A 20259-nucleotide genomic window follows, 5' to 3' on the forward strand; every position below is an offset into this window, starting at 1 on the left:
GAAACAAAAGGCAGCGGCAGTTATGGCTGCAGTTCCTATGAACTGGTTTAAGTCAGCAGTGAGGTATTTGTATTTTGTACTGCATTACTCCCATAAAGTTAAACCTCAATTAACTAGAACCTTTGTTCCAAAATGGTGTTTACAGCCAGGCGTGGTGGCTCACGCCTGTAATCCCAGCACTCTGGGAGGCCGAGGCGGCTGAGGTCAGGAGTTCGAGATCAGCCTGGCCAACATAGTGAAACCCCATCTGTACTAAAAATACAAAAATTAGCTGGGTGTGGTGGTGGGCACCTGTAATCCCAGCTACTCTGGAGGCTAAGGCCGCATAATAGCTTGAATCCAGGAGGTGGAGGATGTAGTGAGCTGAGATTGCACCACTGCCCTCCAGCCTTGGCAAGAGAGAGAGACTTCATCTCAAAAAACAAACAAACAAAAAACAAATCAAAATTCTGTTTATATTCACTTTTAGAAGGAAAAGGCAAATGACATAAAAGAGTTATATATATATATATATATATTTATTTTTAAAAATTCCAGGGGATGTCCCAAAGTTAGTAAACAGTTCTGTTTCTTGTCCCTTTTATGGCTGCATGCAGTTTCAATTGTTCAGTACAACAGATGAGGCATTTAAAAGGTCTCCAACATCAAGAAACACTAACTCATCTCTGGCATATCATATTTTTTAAGACAGAAGTATTTTCTATAATGGTTACTACACAGTGTTTACTGGTTAATTTTTAGTTAACCAGAACCACACATCCCATAGATAATTCCATTTAACTGAGGTTTATATCCATAAGAGCATTACCACAGAAAAATTTCCCTTTAGCAATTTCAAGAGACCTCAGCCACCAATATACCTACCTTCTCGACAATATAAGTGAAATATTACCTTAGATGAAAATTTCTTATATCTTATTTAGAAAAAATTAAGTTGATATTTAAAAGAATTTTGATTTTTAATCACCTTCCACAACGATTTGATATACCTTGAACTCCACTTTCATTTTTTATAAGAGAATCACTTTCAAGGGAAAAAAATGAATGTTACTATATTTTAAAATCTGCTTTATAAAAAAGTGTATAAATGTCAATCTGCCAGATATACTTCCTATCCCCAACACAGCTGTAACAGTGACTAATAGGGTCATGACCATGAAGCAAATTTTACTTCCTAGATAGAAATGTGTAGGTGGCAGAAAGCGTATTTTTCAGCAGGAGTGATTCTGTTGGATCTCTTTACAATGTCAGAGCAGTTGTTGGAAATGTTAGTATTTTGTTCGGTTTCTGGCTGTGCAGGATTATCACAATGTTGAAGTGATGGCTGTTCACCCAGTCGTCATCACCGTCATCATCTCAATCTTGGGAATCATCAGCAGTGTCCCCCACACAGACAGACAGGTATAGTGGTGCAGTTTAGTGACAGGGAATCCAGTCTTAGATCCTGTTTATATCACATTTTTGTGAATTTACACAAAATTCCATTTATAGCTTTAAAACTGTACTACGTAACACATTACTATACTACTACAAAATATCCTTCTCTATAAATGCACTGAATATTTTCTTGGGCATTTTATTAGGCCTTTTTTAGCATTATTACAAATGCTAACAACAAGATATTTCAAACCCCCAAATATAAAGTCAGCTTCTTAATTTTCTGAAATTTAGTTATTTGAGTTAATAAGAATTCTGTAGGAATACTGACCCATCTCTTTTCATCCAACCTTCAAAATAGTTAAGCCTATTTGCCCATCTCACCTAACCTTCAAAATAGCTAAAACAAAACCAAACCCAAACTAGCTATATATAACAAGAATCTTTCAATTCCCAAACTATTGAAAGACCTAAGTCAGCCAATCTATGAAATTATACAAGATGAAGCTGAAAAAGCTGTGCTTTTTTTTAAACCATTAAACCCAGTTCTTTTCTCTTAAAGTTGTAAGAAAATGGAAAATCTGTTAAATCATGCAAAGATTTAAATAAACATTTTTCTATCTCCAAGAAATTGTTTCTTATCTTACAATTATAAATATTCATAACACTCAAACTACTTTTTTGTGGCCATTTATGTTTTTCACACTAGATTGTATGGTACTATTTAGCCAAGATGTATTATAATGCTAAATTATGTATAAAATATGATTTCTGGAATTTGTCCATCTTCTATTGAAGTGCCATTATTATTGCCAGGGGAACTAAAAAAGAAAAAAACAGTCTTGCTTGCAGCAGGTGTCTCATGCACTACTTTCTTCAATCCTTTTGTGCCATAGTGGGAATCTGGACCCTAAATGAGAACAAAAGGTTCCTTAGTAATTTTCATTTAATAAGCACTCAGTTTAATGTGGTGTTTTAATTAGATTAATGTTCCATTACATTTCACTATCATTCCTATATAAAATTTTAGCTGTCATTTAGAGAAAAATGAAGTTTTTACCAAAAAACTAATTAATGAATAAAAATACTGAATGCAGAGCCCAGCTATTAAGGAATAGTGAAAAGATTTTACAAAAATAACTTTTATTTTCTGCCAAACATTCAACTGCTTACTGAAACAAAGGGCTACTTCTTCAGACGAGCTATTTCTTTCAGAACAGAGCTGTGGGAAGAAGCACTTCTTTTCGGAAGGCAGTGCAACATTTTAGCTCCCAGCTTCTTTTCCCCCCTCTTTATAAATGGCTCAGCTGTCAGTGACTCTCAGCTTCTAAAACACACATTCTGCAACATGCAAGAGGAATCCATCTGGAACATAGTGCATGACTCTTACTTTGAGTGTTGCGCATGCTGTGTAGCACACATTGGGCAGGATCTCTATGGGTTCCTTGAACATGACCCTGAATGTGTTAGCTGTCCCATCACAACTAAAGCCGGTATCATTCTGTCCCAGGGTTTGCTTTTTCTCATATTCAATGATCTGTAATTTTTAAGAGACAAGTTACATTTAAGTTAAACCAAATGAAGCAAACTATAGAAAGTAATATAAAGCCCTTAGCAATCTCTGTGTGTGTTTTTTTTTTTTTTTTTTTTTTTGAGACAGACTCTCACTCTGTTGCCTAGCCTGGAGTGCAGTGGTGAGATCTCGGCTCACTGAAACTTCCACTTCCCAAGCTGAAGCAATTTTCGTGCCTCAGCCTCCTGAGTAGCTGAGATTACAGGTGTGCGCCACCACACCTGCTAATTTTTTTGTATTTTTAGTAGAGACAGGGTTTCATCATGTTGGCCAGGCTGGTCTCCAACTCTTGGTCTCAAGCAATCTGCCCACCTCAGCCTCCCAAAGTGCTAGTGTGAGCCACTGTGCCCAGCCCTAATTTTTCATTTTTTTTTGTAGAGATGGGATCGTGTTCTGTTGCCCAGGCTGGTCTTGAACTCCTGGGCTCAAGCAATCCTCCCATCTCGGCCTCCCAAAGTACTGGGATTACAGATGTGAGCCACTGCGCTCAGACTGTTTCTATTATTTTACTCATAGTATTTATACGTCATAATTTTAATGTACCTATAATCCTGATGTCCTCCCTCGGTTTGTACACAAGGAGTCTGGTGTCTTTTTTTTTTTTTTTTTGAGACGGAGTCTCGCTCTGTAGCCCTGGCTGGAAGGCAGTGGCGTGATCTTGGCTCACTGCAACATCTGCCTCCCAGGTCCCAGTTCAAGCAATTCTCCTGTCTCAGCCTCCCGAGTAGCTGGGATTACAGGCATGCACCACCATGCCCAGCTAATTTTTTTGTATTTTTAGTAGAGACGGGGTTTCACCATATTGGCCAGGCTGGTCTCAAACTCCTGACCTCATGATCTACCTTCCTTGGCCTCCCAAAGTGCTGGGAGGCTGAGGCAGGAGAATTGCGTGAACCCAGGAGGTGGAGCTTGCAGTGAGCCAAGATCGCGCCACTGCACTCCAGCCTGGGCAACAGGGCAAGACTCCATCTCAAAAAAAAAAAAAAAAAAAAAAAAAAAAAAAAATGAAGCAGGGGCCTAATGCCTGTAATCCCAATGCACTGGGAGGCCAAGGCAGGAAGATCACTTGAGCCCTGGAGTTCAAGACCACCCTGGGCAACACAGCGAGACAAAAAAAAAAAAGAAAGAAAAATTAGTTGGGCGAGGTGGCACATACCTGTGGTCCTAGCTACTTGGGAGGCTGAGGTGGGAGGATTGCTTGAGCCTGGGTGATTAAGGCTGCAGTGAGCTGTGATCGCACCACTGCTCTTCAGCCTGGGCGACCAAGTGAGACCCTGTCTCAAAAAAAAGTAACCAAGAATAAAGCAGGGTCTGCTCAGCCCCTTGGAAGTCACAGGATGCTCACACCAGTTACGAGAAATTTAGTTTCAGTCCTAGAGTTGAAAGGGCCATGAAAAAGGAAGGAGGATGTTTTAAGATTGCACAGCAGGAAGTACTAATAGAAGGAATTCCTGGACAAAGAAGAGCTCCTTATATGCTACTGCTTTTGTGAAGGACCCGAATTTTCTGCAACCAGACTTTTTAGATCAACTCTAAAACAGAACTCTTTATGCTTACAATGCTACTAAGGGGCCTTCTGATTGCTTTGACAATTATATTGAAATTTGGATTCTGTCAAAACAATACCTTATTGTAAAGTTACCTGTTTGTGTTATTTCAAGATGATATATGGTGGGGGAGGAAACTGTACCTGTATATTCACTTGATAATCTGTAGGGCCATGAATAGATCCATACAAGCCAAATCCAACTATAGAGATCCTTCTATTAACCGTGAACCTGAGAGAAGCCAAAAATAAAATATAATTAATCCCATGTGTTCATATTCTGAAGGGTTATAATTTTTTTTTAAGTGTAACCTGGAACATCCAGTTTTGCTTATAAAAAGGAAAACAAATTAGATATCCTTGGAAATGTCATCTGTTTGCTTACCAAAAAGCTTTCTAGAGTAGATTTGAACTTAAGAGGAACCTAAGAATTGGTTTTGTAAAAGAATTTAACCTAAATACCTACTTTTGTTGTAACGATAATTTTAGTGCTATGTGAGTCCAAATATTTGTACATCTTTTTCATGAACGCAGACATGTCAGCCATTAGGACTGAAGCCCAGCATCTCAAACTATGACAATTATCAATTCAATAAATACTTACTAAGGGCTTATCATATTTAGGTACTAGGCTTGGCACTGCAGAAGTAATGGTCAACAAGACAGCTTCTACCTGCATTGTGCTTACAGTCTAATGGAGGACACTGACAATACAAGAAAGAAAGAAAGAAATAATTACAAATTGTAACAAGAGCTGTGAGGAAAGTGGGCTACTCTAACAGAATACTGGTAGCAGAGGGCTGGGACAGGATTCAAATGCAGTTTCCTAACTAGAATAATTAACAAGTCCAGTGTGGTTATAACAGTTAAGAAATATTGACCCATCTTACTCCATTTTGTAAATGTATAAAAACTGACATTAAATACATATGGAACTGAGGCTGGGTGTGGTGGCTTACACTGCAATCCCAGCACTTTGGGAGGCTGAGGCAGGTGGATCACCTGAGGTCAGGAGTTTGAGACCAGCCTGGCCAACATGGCAAAACCCTGTCTCTACTAAAAATATAACAATTAGCTGGGCATGATAGCAGGCACCTGTAATCCCAGCTACTTGATTGAGAGGCTGAGGCAAGAGAATCGTTTGAACCTGGGAGACGGAAGTTGCAGGCGACCCTGCACTCCATCCTGGGCAACAGAGCGAGACTCCTTCTCAAATAATAATAATAATAATAATACATATGGAACTAAAAACCTGTAAAATCTGACATAATTATAATGTCTTACGTTACAAAATTACATTGAGTAATTCTCAACATTTTCAGCAACACCTTCAATTATTAGTAACACTACTAACTCATCAATACCACTTCATGAGTACTTCCTAGTATGCCAGGCACTGAACTTCAGTTCTTTACAGAATTATTTCCTCTAGTCATCGTAAAAGCCCTATAAGCTAGATAACAGTACTATTTTAAACATCTGTTACAGTAAGATCACCTTAAACACTTACAAACATGTAATTTTTTTTTAAAGAGATGGAGTCTTGCTCTATTGCCGAGGCTGGAGTACAGTGGTACAATCATGGCTCACCACAGGCTTGAACTCCTGGGCTCAAGTGATCCTTCCACCTCAGCCTCCCAAGTAGCTGGGCTGCAGACACACTCCACCATTCCTGGCTAGTTAAAAAAATTTTTTTTTTACAGATGGAGTCTCACTAAGTTGCCCAGGCTGGTCTAGAACTGGTCTCAGATGATCCTCCCAACTCATTGTCCTGAGTTGCTGGGATTATAAGCATGAGCCACCACTCCTGGCTCTAAAATATGTTATTTATCATTTTTTATTATAAAAAAGTAGGCCAGGCACAGTGCCTCATGCCTGTAATCCCAGCACTTTGGGAGGCTGAGGCAGGTGGATCACCTGAGGTCAGGAGTTCGAGACCAGCCTGGCCAACATGGTGAAGCCTCATCTCTACTAAAAATACAAAATTAGCCAGGCATGGTGGCATACCCCTGTAATCCCAGCTATTCGGGAGGCTGAGGCAGGAGAATTGCTTAGAACCCGGGAGGCGGAGGTTGCAGTGAGCCGAGATGGTGCCAGCCTGGGCGACAGAGCGGGACTCCGTCTCAAAAAAAAAAAAAAAAAAAAAAATAGGCCAGGTGCAGTGGCGCACGCCTGTAATCCCAGCACTTTGGGAGGCTGAGGCGGGTGGATCATGAGGTCAGGGGATCGAGACCATTCTGGCCAACATGGTGAAACCCTGGCTCTACTAAAAATACAAAAATTTAACTGAGTGTGGTGGTGTGCACCATAGTCCCAACTACTCAGGAGGCTGAAGCAGGAGAATCGCTTGAACCTGGAGGCAGAGGTTGCAGTGAGCCGAGACTGCACCACTGCACTCCAGCCTGGGCAACAGAGCAAGACTCCATCTCAATAAATAAATAAATAAATAATATATTGTGCTTAAAAAAACAGAAAATGTTGGCCGGGCGCGGTGGCTCACGCTTGTAATCCCAGCACTTTGGGAGGCCGAGGCGGGCGGATCACGAGGTCAGGAGCTCGAGACCACGGTGAAACCCCGTCCCTACTAAAAATACAAAAAATTAGCCGGGCGTGGTGGCGGGCGCCTGTAGTCCCAGCTACTCGGGAGGCTGAGGCAGGAGAATGGCGTGAATCCAGGAGGCAGAGCTTGCAGTGAGCCGAGATCACGCCACTGCACTCCAGCCTGGGTGACAGAGCGAGACTCTGTCTCAAAAAAAAAAAAAAAAAAAAAAAAACAGAAAATGCAGCTAAATAAGAGGAAAATTTTAAAGCCTCCATAAATCCAGAGATAGCCCTTGCTAACCCTTTACATTTTTTAATCCTTTATATTTCTTTTTCAGTTACATTTCTATGAACATATTATGTAATTTTAAAAATCATATCAGAATATATATATATTTGTGGGCCGGGCGCGGTGGCTCACGCTTGTAATCCCAGCACTTTGGGAGGCCGAGGCGGGCGAATCACGAGGTCAGGAGATCGAGACCACGGTGAAACCCCGTCTCTACTAAAAATACAAAAAATTAGCCGGGCGTGGTGGCGGGCGCCTGTAGTCCCAGCTACTCGGAGAGGCTGAGGCAGGAGAATGGCGTGAACCCGGGAGGCGGAGCTTGCAGTGAGCCGAGATTGCGCCACTGCACTCCAGCCTGGGCGACAGAGCGAGACTCCGTCTCAAAAAAACAAAACAAAAAAAAAAACAAACAAACAAAAAAAAAGAATTATATATATTTGTAACCTCTTTTTCATGTAAAATGGTAAAAAAAATACTACCAATTCACTATATTTAACTAATGCCTTGTTGGATAATCTAGGTTATTTGCAGTTTTTATTATTATATAATAATGCCATGATGAACAATCCTATAGCTAAATCATTTTATGAAGCCTTAATTATTTTCCTTAGAATAAATTTCTAGAAGTAGAATTGCTGATGAAAATAAAAGGCACATTCGTTAAAAAAAATTTATTTTTTTTATTTAGACAGTGTCTTGCTCTGTCACCCAAACTAGAGAGCAGTGGTGCAATCATGGCTCACTGCAGCCTCAACCTCTTGGGCTCAGGTGACCCTCCTGCCTCAGCCTCCTGAGTATCTGGGACCACAGGTGCATGCCACTACATGCGGCTAATTTTTTAAAAATTATTATTTGTAGAGGCGGGGTCTCACTATGTTGCCAAGGCTGATCTTGAACTCCTGGGCTCAAGTGCTCCTCCTGCCTTGGCCTCCCAAAATGTTTTGAATACAGGTGTCAGCCACCACACCCAGTCAAAAGGCACAGTCTTAAGGCTTTAGGTAAACATTGTCAAGTTGCTTTCTGGAAAGATAACATTTTATACCCCATAAGGTATAAGGATCATTTTTCTCTCATTCTTATCAACCAGGAATATTTTTCATTTTCTTTTGCCTTTGAGAAACTGATAGTGACAAATTCCATTTATACTTTGATTATTATTGTTACTATTTGACACAGGATCTCACTTTGTCAACCAGTCTGGAGTGCAATGGCACGATCTCGGCTCATTGCAGCCTTAACCTCCCAGGTTCAAGCGATCCTCCCACCTCAGCCCCCACAAGTAGCTGGGACTACAGGCACACGCTACCATGCTCAGTTAATTTTTATATTTTTTTGTAGAGATGGGGTTTTGCCAGGTTGCCCAGGCTGGTCTGGAACTCCTGAGCACAACAGATCCACCCGCCTCAGCCTCCCAAAGTGCGTGGATTTCAGGTGTGACTCACCATGCCCAGCCTATTTATTTGATTATTGAGGTAAAACATTTGCTCCTATGCTTACTGCCCACTGGATTTTCTCTCTAATGAAATACCCAACTCATGTTCTTTTCTCATTTTTCTCTACAGATGAGTTTGTCTTTTTAATGTAGATTCAAAAGATCACGTTATATATAGATGATAGTTACTTATGCTTTGTTGGTAATATCCACTATAATAAGTTTCCCATTTGTCACTCATCTTTTAACTTTATGGTGATTTTGTACTTAAAACTTTTCAATTATCTGTTTTCAAAATTATGATATATGCCAAGTTTAGAGAGGTCTACCTCATCCTCATAGTACATAAACATTCACCTGTTCCAGCACTTTCATGGTTTGTTTTGTTTAATGTTAAAATTTTAATTTACACGAATACAGGTACATGGGATCAGTAAGGATCTAACTTAATTTTCCCAGTGGTTAATCCTTCCCTCACCTTTATCATATTCTTTTTTGTTTTTGAGACAGGGTCTTGTTCTGTTGCCCAGGCTGGAGTGCAGTGGTGAGATCACAGCTCACTGCAGCCTCAACCTCCCAGGCTTGAGCGATCCTCCTTCCTCAGCCTCTTAAGTAGCTGGGATTACAGGTACATGCCACCATGCCGAATTTTTGAATTTTTTTGTAGAGATGGAGTTTTACCATGTTGTGCAGGCTGCTCTCAAACTCCTGGGCTCAAGTGAGCCACCCACTTCAGCCTCCCAAAGTGCTGGGATTATAGGCGTGAGCCAGTACACCTGGCCATATCATTTTCTAAATGTTCATTTATGTTAGGTTAGTTTCTGACACCTATAGTCTGTTCCATACAACACTAACTTCCTATAGCTTTACAATACTTTGTCTTGTCATCTATATTACTCTTATTAAAAGAGAAACATATACTCTTCCAAATTAACTGTTAAGAATTTTGCCAGCCGAGTGCAGCTGCTCACACCTGTAATCCCAGTACTTTGAGAGGCTGAGGTGGGCAGATCACCTGAGGTCAGGAGTTCATGACCAGCCTGACCAACATGGTGAAACCCAGTCTCTATTAAAAATACAAAAACTAGCCAGGCATGGTGGCAGACGCCTGTAATCCCAGCTACTCGGGAGGCTGAGGCAGGGAGAATTACTTGAACTCAGGAGGCGGAGGTAGCAGTGAGCCCAGATCTCACCATTGCACTCCAGCCTGGGCAACAAAACAAGACTCCGTCACAAAAAAAAAAAAAAAAAGAATTTTGCCAGGCCACTCTCCACTACTTAAAATAGTATGTGACTTCTGAAAGAAATTCTCTAACATACATAGGTTAATTTGGAAGACACTGTCCTTATTAAAGTCTGATTCTACTCAAAACTTTCTCGTTCTTCATAAAGCTAATGTACTTTATAGTTCTTACTGGGTTTAATCCTACTACTTAATACTATGTTACTGTTATGAATGGGATTATTCACAATACTACAGTAATATTCAATATATATTGTGATATATAAAATTACTATAATATAGTAACATACTGTAATAGTAACATAATACTCAAAATATTTACTGATATTTACTCAATTATAACTAAATTCTTTTACATTATAATTTTTTTGTGGTAAAGTTATGTACCATTTTAACCATTTTTTTTTTTTTTTTTTTTTGAGATGGAGTCTCGCTCTGTCACCCAGGCTGGAGTGCAGTGGCGCCGGTCTCAGCTCACTGCCAGCTCCGCCTCCCAGGTTCACGCAATTCTCCTGTCTCAGCCTCCCAAGTAGCTGGGACTAGAGGCGCCTGCCACCACGCCCGGCTAATTTTTTGTATTCTTAGTAGAGACAGGGTTTCACCATGTTAGCCAGGATGGTCTCGATCTCTTGACCTTGTGATCTGCCCACCTCGGCCTCCCAAAGTGCTGGGATTACAGGCATGAGCCACCACACCCAGCCCATTTTAACCATTTTTAAGTGTACAGTTCAATGGCACTAAATATATTCATATAATTGTACAACTGTCACCATTATTCATCTCTGTAACTGAATTTTGATGACATACAGGAACACCAATGGTTTTTAAATATACTTTTTATAAGTGGCCACTATTCTCTTTTACTGGTTCTAGTAGTTTTTTAGCTTGACACTGAGGTTACCTAGGTGGATCAGTTGTTCTCAAAACGAGTTCCACTCCCAAGGAGGCATACTCAATTTCACAGAGGTTTAGGGGCACTACTGGCAAGGAACTAAGGAAACTAGACTTCCTGAAATGCATAGAACAGTCTCCCATAACTCAATCAACTTTTAAGTGTCTTGCCAGAATTCATGTAGGTAAAAAATCTGTTTGTAAGTACAAGCCTTGAACCTCATTCCATTTTGTTTATAAACCAGATTTTTTTAGTGCTTTTTTTTTTTTTTTTTTTGGAGACAGAGTTTCGCTCTTGTTGCCCAGGCTGGAGTGCAATGGCACAATATCGGCTCACTGCAACCTCCCCCTCCCAGGTTCAAGTGATTTTCCTGCCTCAGCCTCCCGAGTAGCTGGTATTACAGGCATGTGCCATCACACCTGGCTAATTTTGTATTTTTAGTAGAGACGGGGTTTCTCCATGTTGGTCAGGCTGGTCTCGAGCTCCCGACCCTCAGGTGATCCACCCGCCTCGGCCTCCCAAAGTGTGGGGATTACAGGCCTGAGCCACTATGCCTGGCCTTTTGGTGCAATTTTAATATTCAGACTTTTACAAGAGGCAACTACCATATAAAAAGAAGGAATATACAGTCAATTCTCATTATCTGTGGAAGTTATATTTAATATACAGAATTAGCAAATACTAAACCACTGCTCCTAGGGGAAATACATGTGTGTGTGTGTGTGTGTGTGTGTGTGTGTGTGTGTGTGTGTGTATGTCTACATATACACACATATACACACCTCACATAGATTATAATCTTAAATCCTAAAAACAACTCATCCAGCCAGGCGTGGTGGCTCACACCTGTAACCCAGCACTTTGGGAGGCCGATGCTGGTGGATCACCTGAGGTCAGGAGTTTGGGACCAGCCTGGCCAACACGGTGAAACCCTGTCTCTACTAAAAATACAAAATTAGCCAGGTGTGGTGGCACGTGCCTGTAATCCCAGCTACCTGGGAGCCTGAGGCAGGAGAATCACTTGAACCTGGGAGGTGGAGGTTGCAGTGAGCCAGGATCACACCACTGCACTCCAGCCTGGGCAACAAGAGCGAAACTCTATCTCAAAACAAACAAACAAACATCTTGTCCTAGTATATTCTATTTTCTTTATTCCACAAAAGAGAAAACAGAGTTTGGAAGTGTTAAGTGACTTGTCTGAGGCTGCCCCACTAAGAGGTGCCAGAGCTGGGATTCAAGCCCCATTCAACCTGCCCAAGAGCCAGAGTTTCTTGCACTCCACTGCACTGCCCCTCCCCATCTCCACCTCTGTAGGAGAGCTGAACCAGGAAAGTAGAGCCTTGCCTTGTTCAGCCGCAGCTGGAAACGTGCTGGTCTGGCAACTAAAGTCTTTGCTGAAAACGACTAAGAAAGTGCCCCGAATATTGACTTTACAGGTTACAGATAAATTTCAGCCAGTAGGCAAGTTCAGAAATAGACACCATGAGTAGAACCAACTATATATACTCTTTTACCTGGAACCATTAAAGAAAACATAAGTGGCAGCAATGCTGCTTATGATATTTAAGACATAACACGCCTGTACTGTGCAGCTGAAACTGTCTCATCCTGGTGATACATATATGTACAGCAACTGACTACTTCAGTTTGCCTTCTAGTGTTGTCCTGCCCAAAGTCTATGTATTGAACTACATATTTTACTATCAATTACATGTATTTCCCCTTTATAACTAGCTCACTTATCAATTAAAAAATGTATAAAGCATATTATCTATGAATTTTATTTCAGGTTAGTAAAGTAGGAATTACAAAATATTTATTAAAAAAAGAACTGGGTTTGATAGAGTTGTGAACTACTAATGTACATAATGCCATTAGCAAATAATCAGAATTATAATAACACTGCTGAAAACAGCAAGGATAGTACGCATCTCTATCTTGAGGTTTCAACAGTTTAGCATGTCAAATAAGTATTCTTCTAGGCCTAATCTAGTAAGAATTATACCTGGAAGGAAGGTGAAATTTTATCAAAAGCCTTTCTGACATCTATTGAAATCAAATTGTTTTTCTTCTTTGATCTGTTGTGAGAATTATACTAATACATTTCCTAACACTGAGCCATTCTTTCAATCTCCAGATAAACTCTGTTTGGTCATACAGTGTTATTCTTCTAAGGTACAGATTCAATATCCTAATGTTTTACACAAAACTTCTTCTTTATATTGAGATTGATCTAGAATTGTTTTTGTCTTGTCTGATTCCTATATAAGGGTTATGCTTCCTTCAATAATTAACCAAGTAGTATTTTATTCTTTTAATGCTCAAGGAAACTAACTGTTCCTTGAGGATTTGACAAAACTCACCTGTAAAAACCACCTTGTGAAGGGACAGTTCTTTGATAACTTTTAATTCCTTCCATGGTAATTGGTCTATTCAGGCTTTCTTCTTCAGTCAATTTTGATAATTTATATTTGCCTATAAAATGATCCATTCCATCAACATGTTCAATTTATTAGCACAGAATAAACCCAGAATTAAAATAAAAATGTCAGCATATAATTATATTCCCATTTTTGCTTCTAAATGTGAATGTTTATTACCTTTGCCAGAGGTTTATTTATTTTATTGGTCTTTTAAAGAAACCAGCTTATGGATTTATGAATTCTACTATTTCTAATTCATTACTTTCTACATTTATCTATTTACTTCCTCTTTTCTTATAGTTCTTTTGCTATTTGTTTTCTAGCTACTTGGGGTGAATGCTTAAATTATTGATTTCTACTCTATTTACTATAAGTAGTTATTACGTTTTCTTTGTGTGCAGCTTTTGCCTCATCCTACAATTTTTTACATATAGTTATTGTGAATTATTATTAAATAGTCTACAAGTACATTTTTAATTTCCATGTTAACTCGAGATTTATAATAGTCCCACATCCAACCAGATTTTTCTTTTTTAACAAACTTGTTAATTTCCAGTTTTATATTGAAGTGCTATTAAATAAATGAAAATCCAAAAGTCATGTTTTGTGAAAACTGGCACTGATTCTATTTTGACATTCAACCTAAAGAAACACAGTAGAGCAAAGACAGTTTCTTCAACAGGATTATGTGCATGCATTTTTCAAGATTCTTGATTTTTTTCTCAAAGCTTTTATAAATGTATATTGAGATATTTTCCCTGCAACATGTATGCAAAGAAAAAGCTCACACTAAACATAGTAAGGTTACATTTATTAATTGTAGCCCTAAGCCTGTAAAAATAATGTTTGATCAATTAAGGTCTAGAACTCAGCCCACTGGCAGTGGTGATCCAAACAAAAATCATGTAACAGCCGGGTGTGGTAGCTCACCCTTGTAACCCCAGCACTTTGGAAGGCTGAGGCAGGTGGATCACTTGAGGTCAGTAGTTCGAGACCAGCCTGGACAACATGGTGAAACCCTGTCTCTACTAAAAATACAAAAAAATTAGCTGGGTGTGGTGATGCATGCCTTACAGGTTACTCAGGAGGCTGAGGTGGGAGGATCGCTTGAACCCAGGAGGCGGAGGTTGCAGTGTGAGAGATCGCGCCACTGCACTCCAGCCTGAGTGACAGAGCGACTCCATCTTGGGGAAAAACAAAAAAATCACATAACAGAAGGTCCAACCCAATCATTTCTTACTCTATTTTTTTCTTAAGAAGTCACCCTCACTCATAAATCAGTGAGGAGGGCAGGATGCCTCAGTGACTTCTTGACTCCTGTATTAACTTAACTTAAAAGTGTATTAAACGAAGTATAAAATGAAACATTGGTTAATTATCTCCCATAATATATAAAAAAGGCCAAATGGTAACTGCTACCCCCACTCTACCCCCATATCCCCAATATAACAGATACCTGATTCGATCACTCGTCCCACTGTAACCCCAGCGGCTTTCTACTTGCTGGAATCTATTGATGCAGCATTCCTTTCCCCTGAGACAGCATCTTGGTCGGTCAATGTATTCAACTCGGGGTTTAGGGTTGACAGTAAAATGAAGAAAGAGGTTTACCACTTCACGATCTGACAAAATTCCAGATTGAGCAGGACCTATGGAAATAAAAACATAAACCTAAAAAAAGGAATTTGATTTTAATTCCTAACTTTGGAATACTCCACTTAACATAAATTCAAATCTAGAGGATGTAACATAAAAATAGGGAAAAAAATCTTAGCATATATAATTTTTGCATATATTTTAAAGTTTCAATAAATCCATTTGAGGTTAAACACATTAATTAAAATGTTAAAAGCATTAATTAGTCAAAACTTAGATCCAGGAATAAATGCTATTCCTCATGGATGCCAGGAATCCTCCTTTCTCACCTTATACAAAAATCAACTCAAGATGGATCAAAGACTTAAATCTAAGAAGCCATAAAAATTCTAGAAGACAGCATCAAAAAAACTCTTCAAGACATTGGCTTAGGTGAAGACTTCATGACTAAGAATCCAAAAGCAAATGCAACAAAAACAAAAATAAATGAATGAGATCTAATTAAACTAAAAAACTTCTGCATAGCAAAATAAATAATCAGCAGAGCAAACAGACAACCTACAGAGTGGGAGAAAATATTTGCAAACTATGCATCCAACAAAGGACTAATATCCAGAACCTACAACTCAAACAAATCAGCAAGAAAAAAAACAAATAATCCCAGCACAAAGTGGGCAAAGGACATGAAGAGACACTTCTCAAAAGAAGCTATACATACATGTGCATGTGTCTTTATAGCAGCATGATTTATAATCCTTTGGGTATATACTCAGTAATGGGATGGCTGGGTCAAATGGTATTTCTACTTCTAGATCCTTGAGGAATCACCACACTGTCTATTCCACAATGGTTGAACTAGTTTACAGTCCCACCAACAGTGTAAAAGTGTTCCTATTTCTTCACATCCTCTCCAACACCTGTTGTTTCCTGACTTTTTAATGATCGCCATTCTAACTGGTATGAGACAGTAACTCACTGTGGTTTTGATTTGCATTTCGCTGATGGCCAGTGATGATGAGCATTTTTTCATGTGCCTGTTGGCTGCATAAATGTCTTCTTTTGAGAAGTTGTCTGTTCATATCCTTCACCCAGCAGACTTGGACCCAACCCAAATGTCCATCAATGATAGACTGGATTAAGAAAATGTGGTACATATACACTATGGAATACTATGCAGCCATAAAAAATGATGAGTTTGTGTTCTTTGTAGGGACATGGATGAAGCTGGAGACCATCATTCTCAGCAAACTATCGCAAGGACAAAAAACCAAACACCACATGTTCTCACTCATAGGTGGGAATTGAACAATGAGAACACTTGGACACAGGATGGGGAACATCACACACCACGGCCTGTTGTGGGGCGGGGGGAGGGGGAAGGGATAGCATTAGGAGATATATCTAATGCAAATGACGAGTTAATGGGTGCAGCACACCAACATGGCACATGTATACGTATGTAACAAACCTGCATGTTGTGCACATGTACCCTAGAACTTAAAGTATAATTAAAAAAAGAAGAAGATATACAAGCGGCCAATACACATATGAAAAAATGCTAATTACTAATTATCATAGAAAGGCAAATTAAAACCGCAATAAGGTACCACCTTACTCCTGCAAGAATGGCCATAATTAAAAAATAAAAAAAGAAAAATAGATATTGGCTTGGATATGGTGAAAAGGGAAATCTTTTACACTGCTGGTGGGAATGTAAACTAGTACAACCACTAAGGAAAACAGTATGGACATTCCTTAAAGAACTAAAAAGGACTAGGGGTGGTAGCTCATGCCTGTAATCCCAGCACTTTGGGAGGCCGAGGCAGGCAGATCGCGAGGTCAGGAGTTTGAAACCAGCCTGACCAACATGGTGAAACCCCATCTCTAACAAAAATACAAAAATTAGCTGGGTGCAGTGATGTGCACCTGTAGTCCCAGCTACTCGGGAGGCTGAGGCAGGATAATCACTTGAACCTGGGAGGCAGAAGTTACAGTGAGCTGAGATCACGCCACTGCACTCCAGCCTGGGCAAAAGAGCGAGACTCTGTCTCCAAAAAAAAAAAAAGAACTAAAATTAGAACTACCATTTGATCCAGCAATTCCACTACTGGATACCTACCCAAAGGAAAATAAGTCATTACATGAAAAAGATACTTGCACATACATGTTTATAGCGGCAACTGGCAACTGCAAAAATATGGAGCCAACCTAAATGCCCATCAACCAATGACTGGATGAAGAAAATGTGGTATATATACACCATGGAATACTACTCAGCCATAAAACAGAACGAAACAAAGGCCTTTGCAGCAACTTGGATGAACTTGGAGGCCATTATTCTAAGTGAAGTAACTCAAGAATGGAAAACCAAATACCATATGGTCTTACTTATAAGTGGGAGCTAAGAAACTATGAGGAAGCAAAGGCCTAAGAATGATATAATGAACTTTGGGGACTTGGGGGGAATGGTGGGAGGGAGGTGAGCAATAAAAGCCTACATGTTGGGTACCATTCCCCAACATGGTGAAACCCTGTCTCTACTAAAAATACAAAATTTAGCCAAGCACGGTGGTGGGTGCCTGTAATCCTAGCTACTCGGGAGGCTGAGGCAGGAGAATCACTTGAACCTGGCAGGTGGAGGTTGCACTGAGATGAAATTGTGCCACTGCACTCCAGGCTGGGTGACAGAGTCTTACTCTGTCTCAAAAAAAAAAAAACAAAAAAAAAGGAATAGAATTGCATTCAAATGATAGATGGGAATAACTGTCAACCTTGAGCTTTCTACCCAGAAAAATGTCCTTCAAAAATGAAGGCAAGCTGGGCTCAGCAGTGTGCCCCTCTAGTCCCAGCTACTCAGGAGGCTGGGGTGGGAGGATTGTTTGAGGCCAGAATTTTGAGGCTGTGAATAGCCACTGCACTCCAGCCAGGGCAACATAGCAGGGCCCCATCTCTTAAAAAAAAAAAAATGATAAGATAAAGATGTTTTTAGACGAAAGAAAAAAAGAGTTGAGAGAATCTGGTTAGCATCCTACCTGTTTTAAAAGAAATACTGAAGGGAATTCTTCAAGCTAACAGAAATGTTCCCAGATAGAAGCATACATCTGGTCATACAGAAAAAAAATGAAGATAACTGAAAGGGCAAATATATAGGCAAATCAAAATGATTATTGACTTTAAAAATAATGTTTTGTGGGCTTTGTAACATATGAAACATTAAAATACATGAAATAGTAGCACCAAAGGCTAGAGAAGGTTAAATATAGCAAAAGTATCAATAATGCCTTTATATTGTGTAGAAAATTTTAATTTAAAAATTTTAATTTAATTTATTTATTTAGAGACAGGGTCTCACTGTCGCCGAGGTATGGAGTGCAGTGGTGAGATCACGGCTAACTGCAGCCTTGAACTCCTGGGCTCAAGTAATCCCCACCTCAGCCCCCCAGGTAGCTGGGACTGCAGGTGTATGCCACCACTCCAGGCTAATTAAAAAAATTTTTTTTGTAAAGACAGGGTTTCGCCATTTTGCCAAGGCTGGTCTTGAACTCGACTCAAACAATCTACCCGCCTCAGCCTCCCAAAGTGCTGGGACTAAAGGCATGAGCCACTGTGCCCCACCTAAAAATTTTAATTTTTAAGATTTAATTTAAAAATCAATAAGGATATAGTCTCGTGATAACAAGGGCAACCCACTAAAATAATAATAAAAGAATCTTTAATACAGGAGGCTGAGGTGGGAGGATAACCTGAGCCCAGAGCCCAGGAGGCTGATGCTGGAGTAAGCGGAGATCATGCCACTGCATTCCAGCCTGGGTGACAGAGGAGACACTGTCTACACCAAAAAAAAAAAAAAAAAAAAAAAAAGAAAAGAAAAGAAAAAGAAAGTTTAATAGACTAAAAGGCAAAGTCTGTCAGACTGAATTTTTTAAAAATGAAGCTTACAAGAGACATGGTCAAAATAATGTAAGGCTAAAAGGATGAGAAAGATATAGAATTTAAAAAACCTTGAGAAACCATACCAATACCAGACAAAGACTTTAAAACAAGAAGTTTAGGCCGGGAGTGGTGGCTCATGCCAGAACGTTGGGAGACTGAGGCAAGCTGATCATTTGAGGCCAGGAGTTCAAGACTAGCCTGGCCAACATGGCAAAACCCCATCTCTACTAAAAATACAAAATTTAGCAGGGTGTGGTGGTGCACACCTGTAGTCCCAGCTACTAAGGAGGCTGAGGCATGATAATTGCCTGAACCCAGGAGGTGGATGTTGCAGTGAGCCAAGATTGTGCCACTGCACTCCAGCCTGGGTGACAGAGGGAGACTCTTGTCTCAAAAAAATAAAAAATAAAGAACAAAAACCCACAATAAGTTTAATAAGATTTACGATGGGATAGATTGTAAAGATAAAGAAGCAAATTCAATAAAGGCCGGACACGGTGGCTCACGCTTGTAATCCCAGCACTTTGGGAGGCCGAGGCAGGCGGATCACGAGGTCAGGATATCGAGACCACAGTGAAACCCCATCTCTACTAAAAATACAAAAAATTAGCCGGGCGTGGTGGCGGGCACCTGTAGTCCCAGCTACTAGGAGAGGCTGAGGCAGGAGAATGGCGTGAACCTGGGAGGCGGAGCTTGCAGTGAGCCGAGATCGCGCCACTGCACTCCAGCCTGGGTGACAGAGTGAGACTCCACCTCAAAAAAAAAAAAAAAAAAAAAAAAAAAAAAAATCCTAAATTTGAATGTACCTAAAATAAAGAAGAAAACTGATGGAACCAAAAGGAAACACATTCTCAAACACACCCTGAGATTTAAATCTACTTCTTTTGGTAACTGATAGAACAATGAAAAAGCAAATCGATAGATAGATATATAGAAAATTTGAAGATCATTAGTATATATTCCTTTCATAGATATAGTATTCAATCTGTTGAACAGATACAGGACTATTCAGGTTTTTCTGCACATAACAAAGAAGAATACATTCTTCTCAAGTATACATGGATACTTATTAAAACTACCGTATGGGCCAGGCGTGGTGGCTCATGCCTGTAATCCTAGCATTTTGGGAGGCCATGGTGGGTGGATTACCTGAGGTCAGGAGTTCGAGACCAGCCTGGCCAACATGGTGAAACCCTGTCTCTATTAAAAATATAAAAATTAGCCAGGCATGGCACTGTGTGCCTGTAATCCCAGCTACCCGGGAGGCTGAGGCAGGAGAATCGCTGGACCCCAGGAGGTGGAGGTTACAGTGAGCCAAGATCATGCCACTGCACTCCAGCCTGGGTGACAGAGTGAGACATTGTCTCAAAAATAGATAAAACAAAATAATAAAAAATAAATAAAACTACCATAT

At 39.9% G+C, this 20259-nt stretch overlaps 1 protein-coding gene across 2 annotated transcripts in view; it reads right to left on the reverse strand.

Annotated features, from left to right (window-relative positions):
* Window positions 1-496: 496 nt before the first annotated feature.
* Window positions 497-20259, reverse strand: part of BTBD1 (BTB domain containing 1) — a 55170-nt gene continuing 35407 nt past the window's right edge. Inside the window, exons 5-8 of one of the 2 annotated variants that reach the window (XM_055277411.2) lie at window positions 14773-14965; window positions 4641-4728; window positions 2768-2914; window positions 497-2287 (exon numbers count right to left, since the gene is read on the reverse strand). In XM_055277411.2, the coding sequence (XP_055133386.2) occupies window positions 2129-2287; window positions 2768-2914; window positions 4641-4728; window positions 14773-14965 (587 nt within the window). In that variant the 3' untranslated portion in view covers window positions 497-2128. Of the gene's footprint in view, window positions 2288-2767; window positions 2915-4640; window positions 4729-14772; window positions 14966-20259 lie in introns of those variants that run through there. The other variant, XM_063638614.1, reaches the window with a different exon arrangement.

Source organism: Symphalangus syndactylus, chromosome 5, assembly GCF_028878055.3.
Source record: "Symphalangus syndactylus isolate Jambi chromosome 5, NHGRI_mSymSyn1-v2.1_pri, whole genome shotgun sequence".
Taxonomy (NCBI): domain Eukaryota; kingdom Metazoa; phylum Chordata; class Mammalia; order Primates; family Hylobatidae; genus Symphalangus; species Symphalangus syndactylus.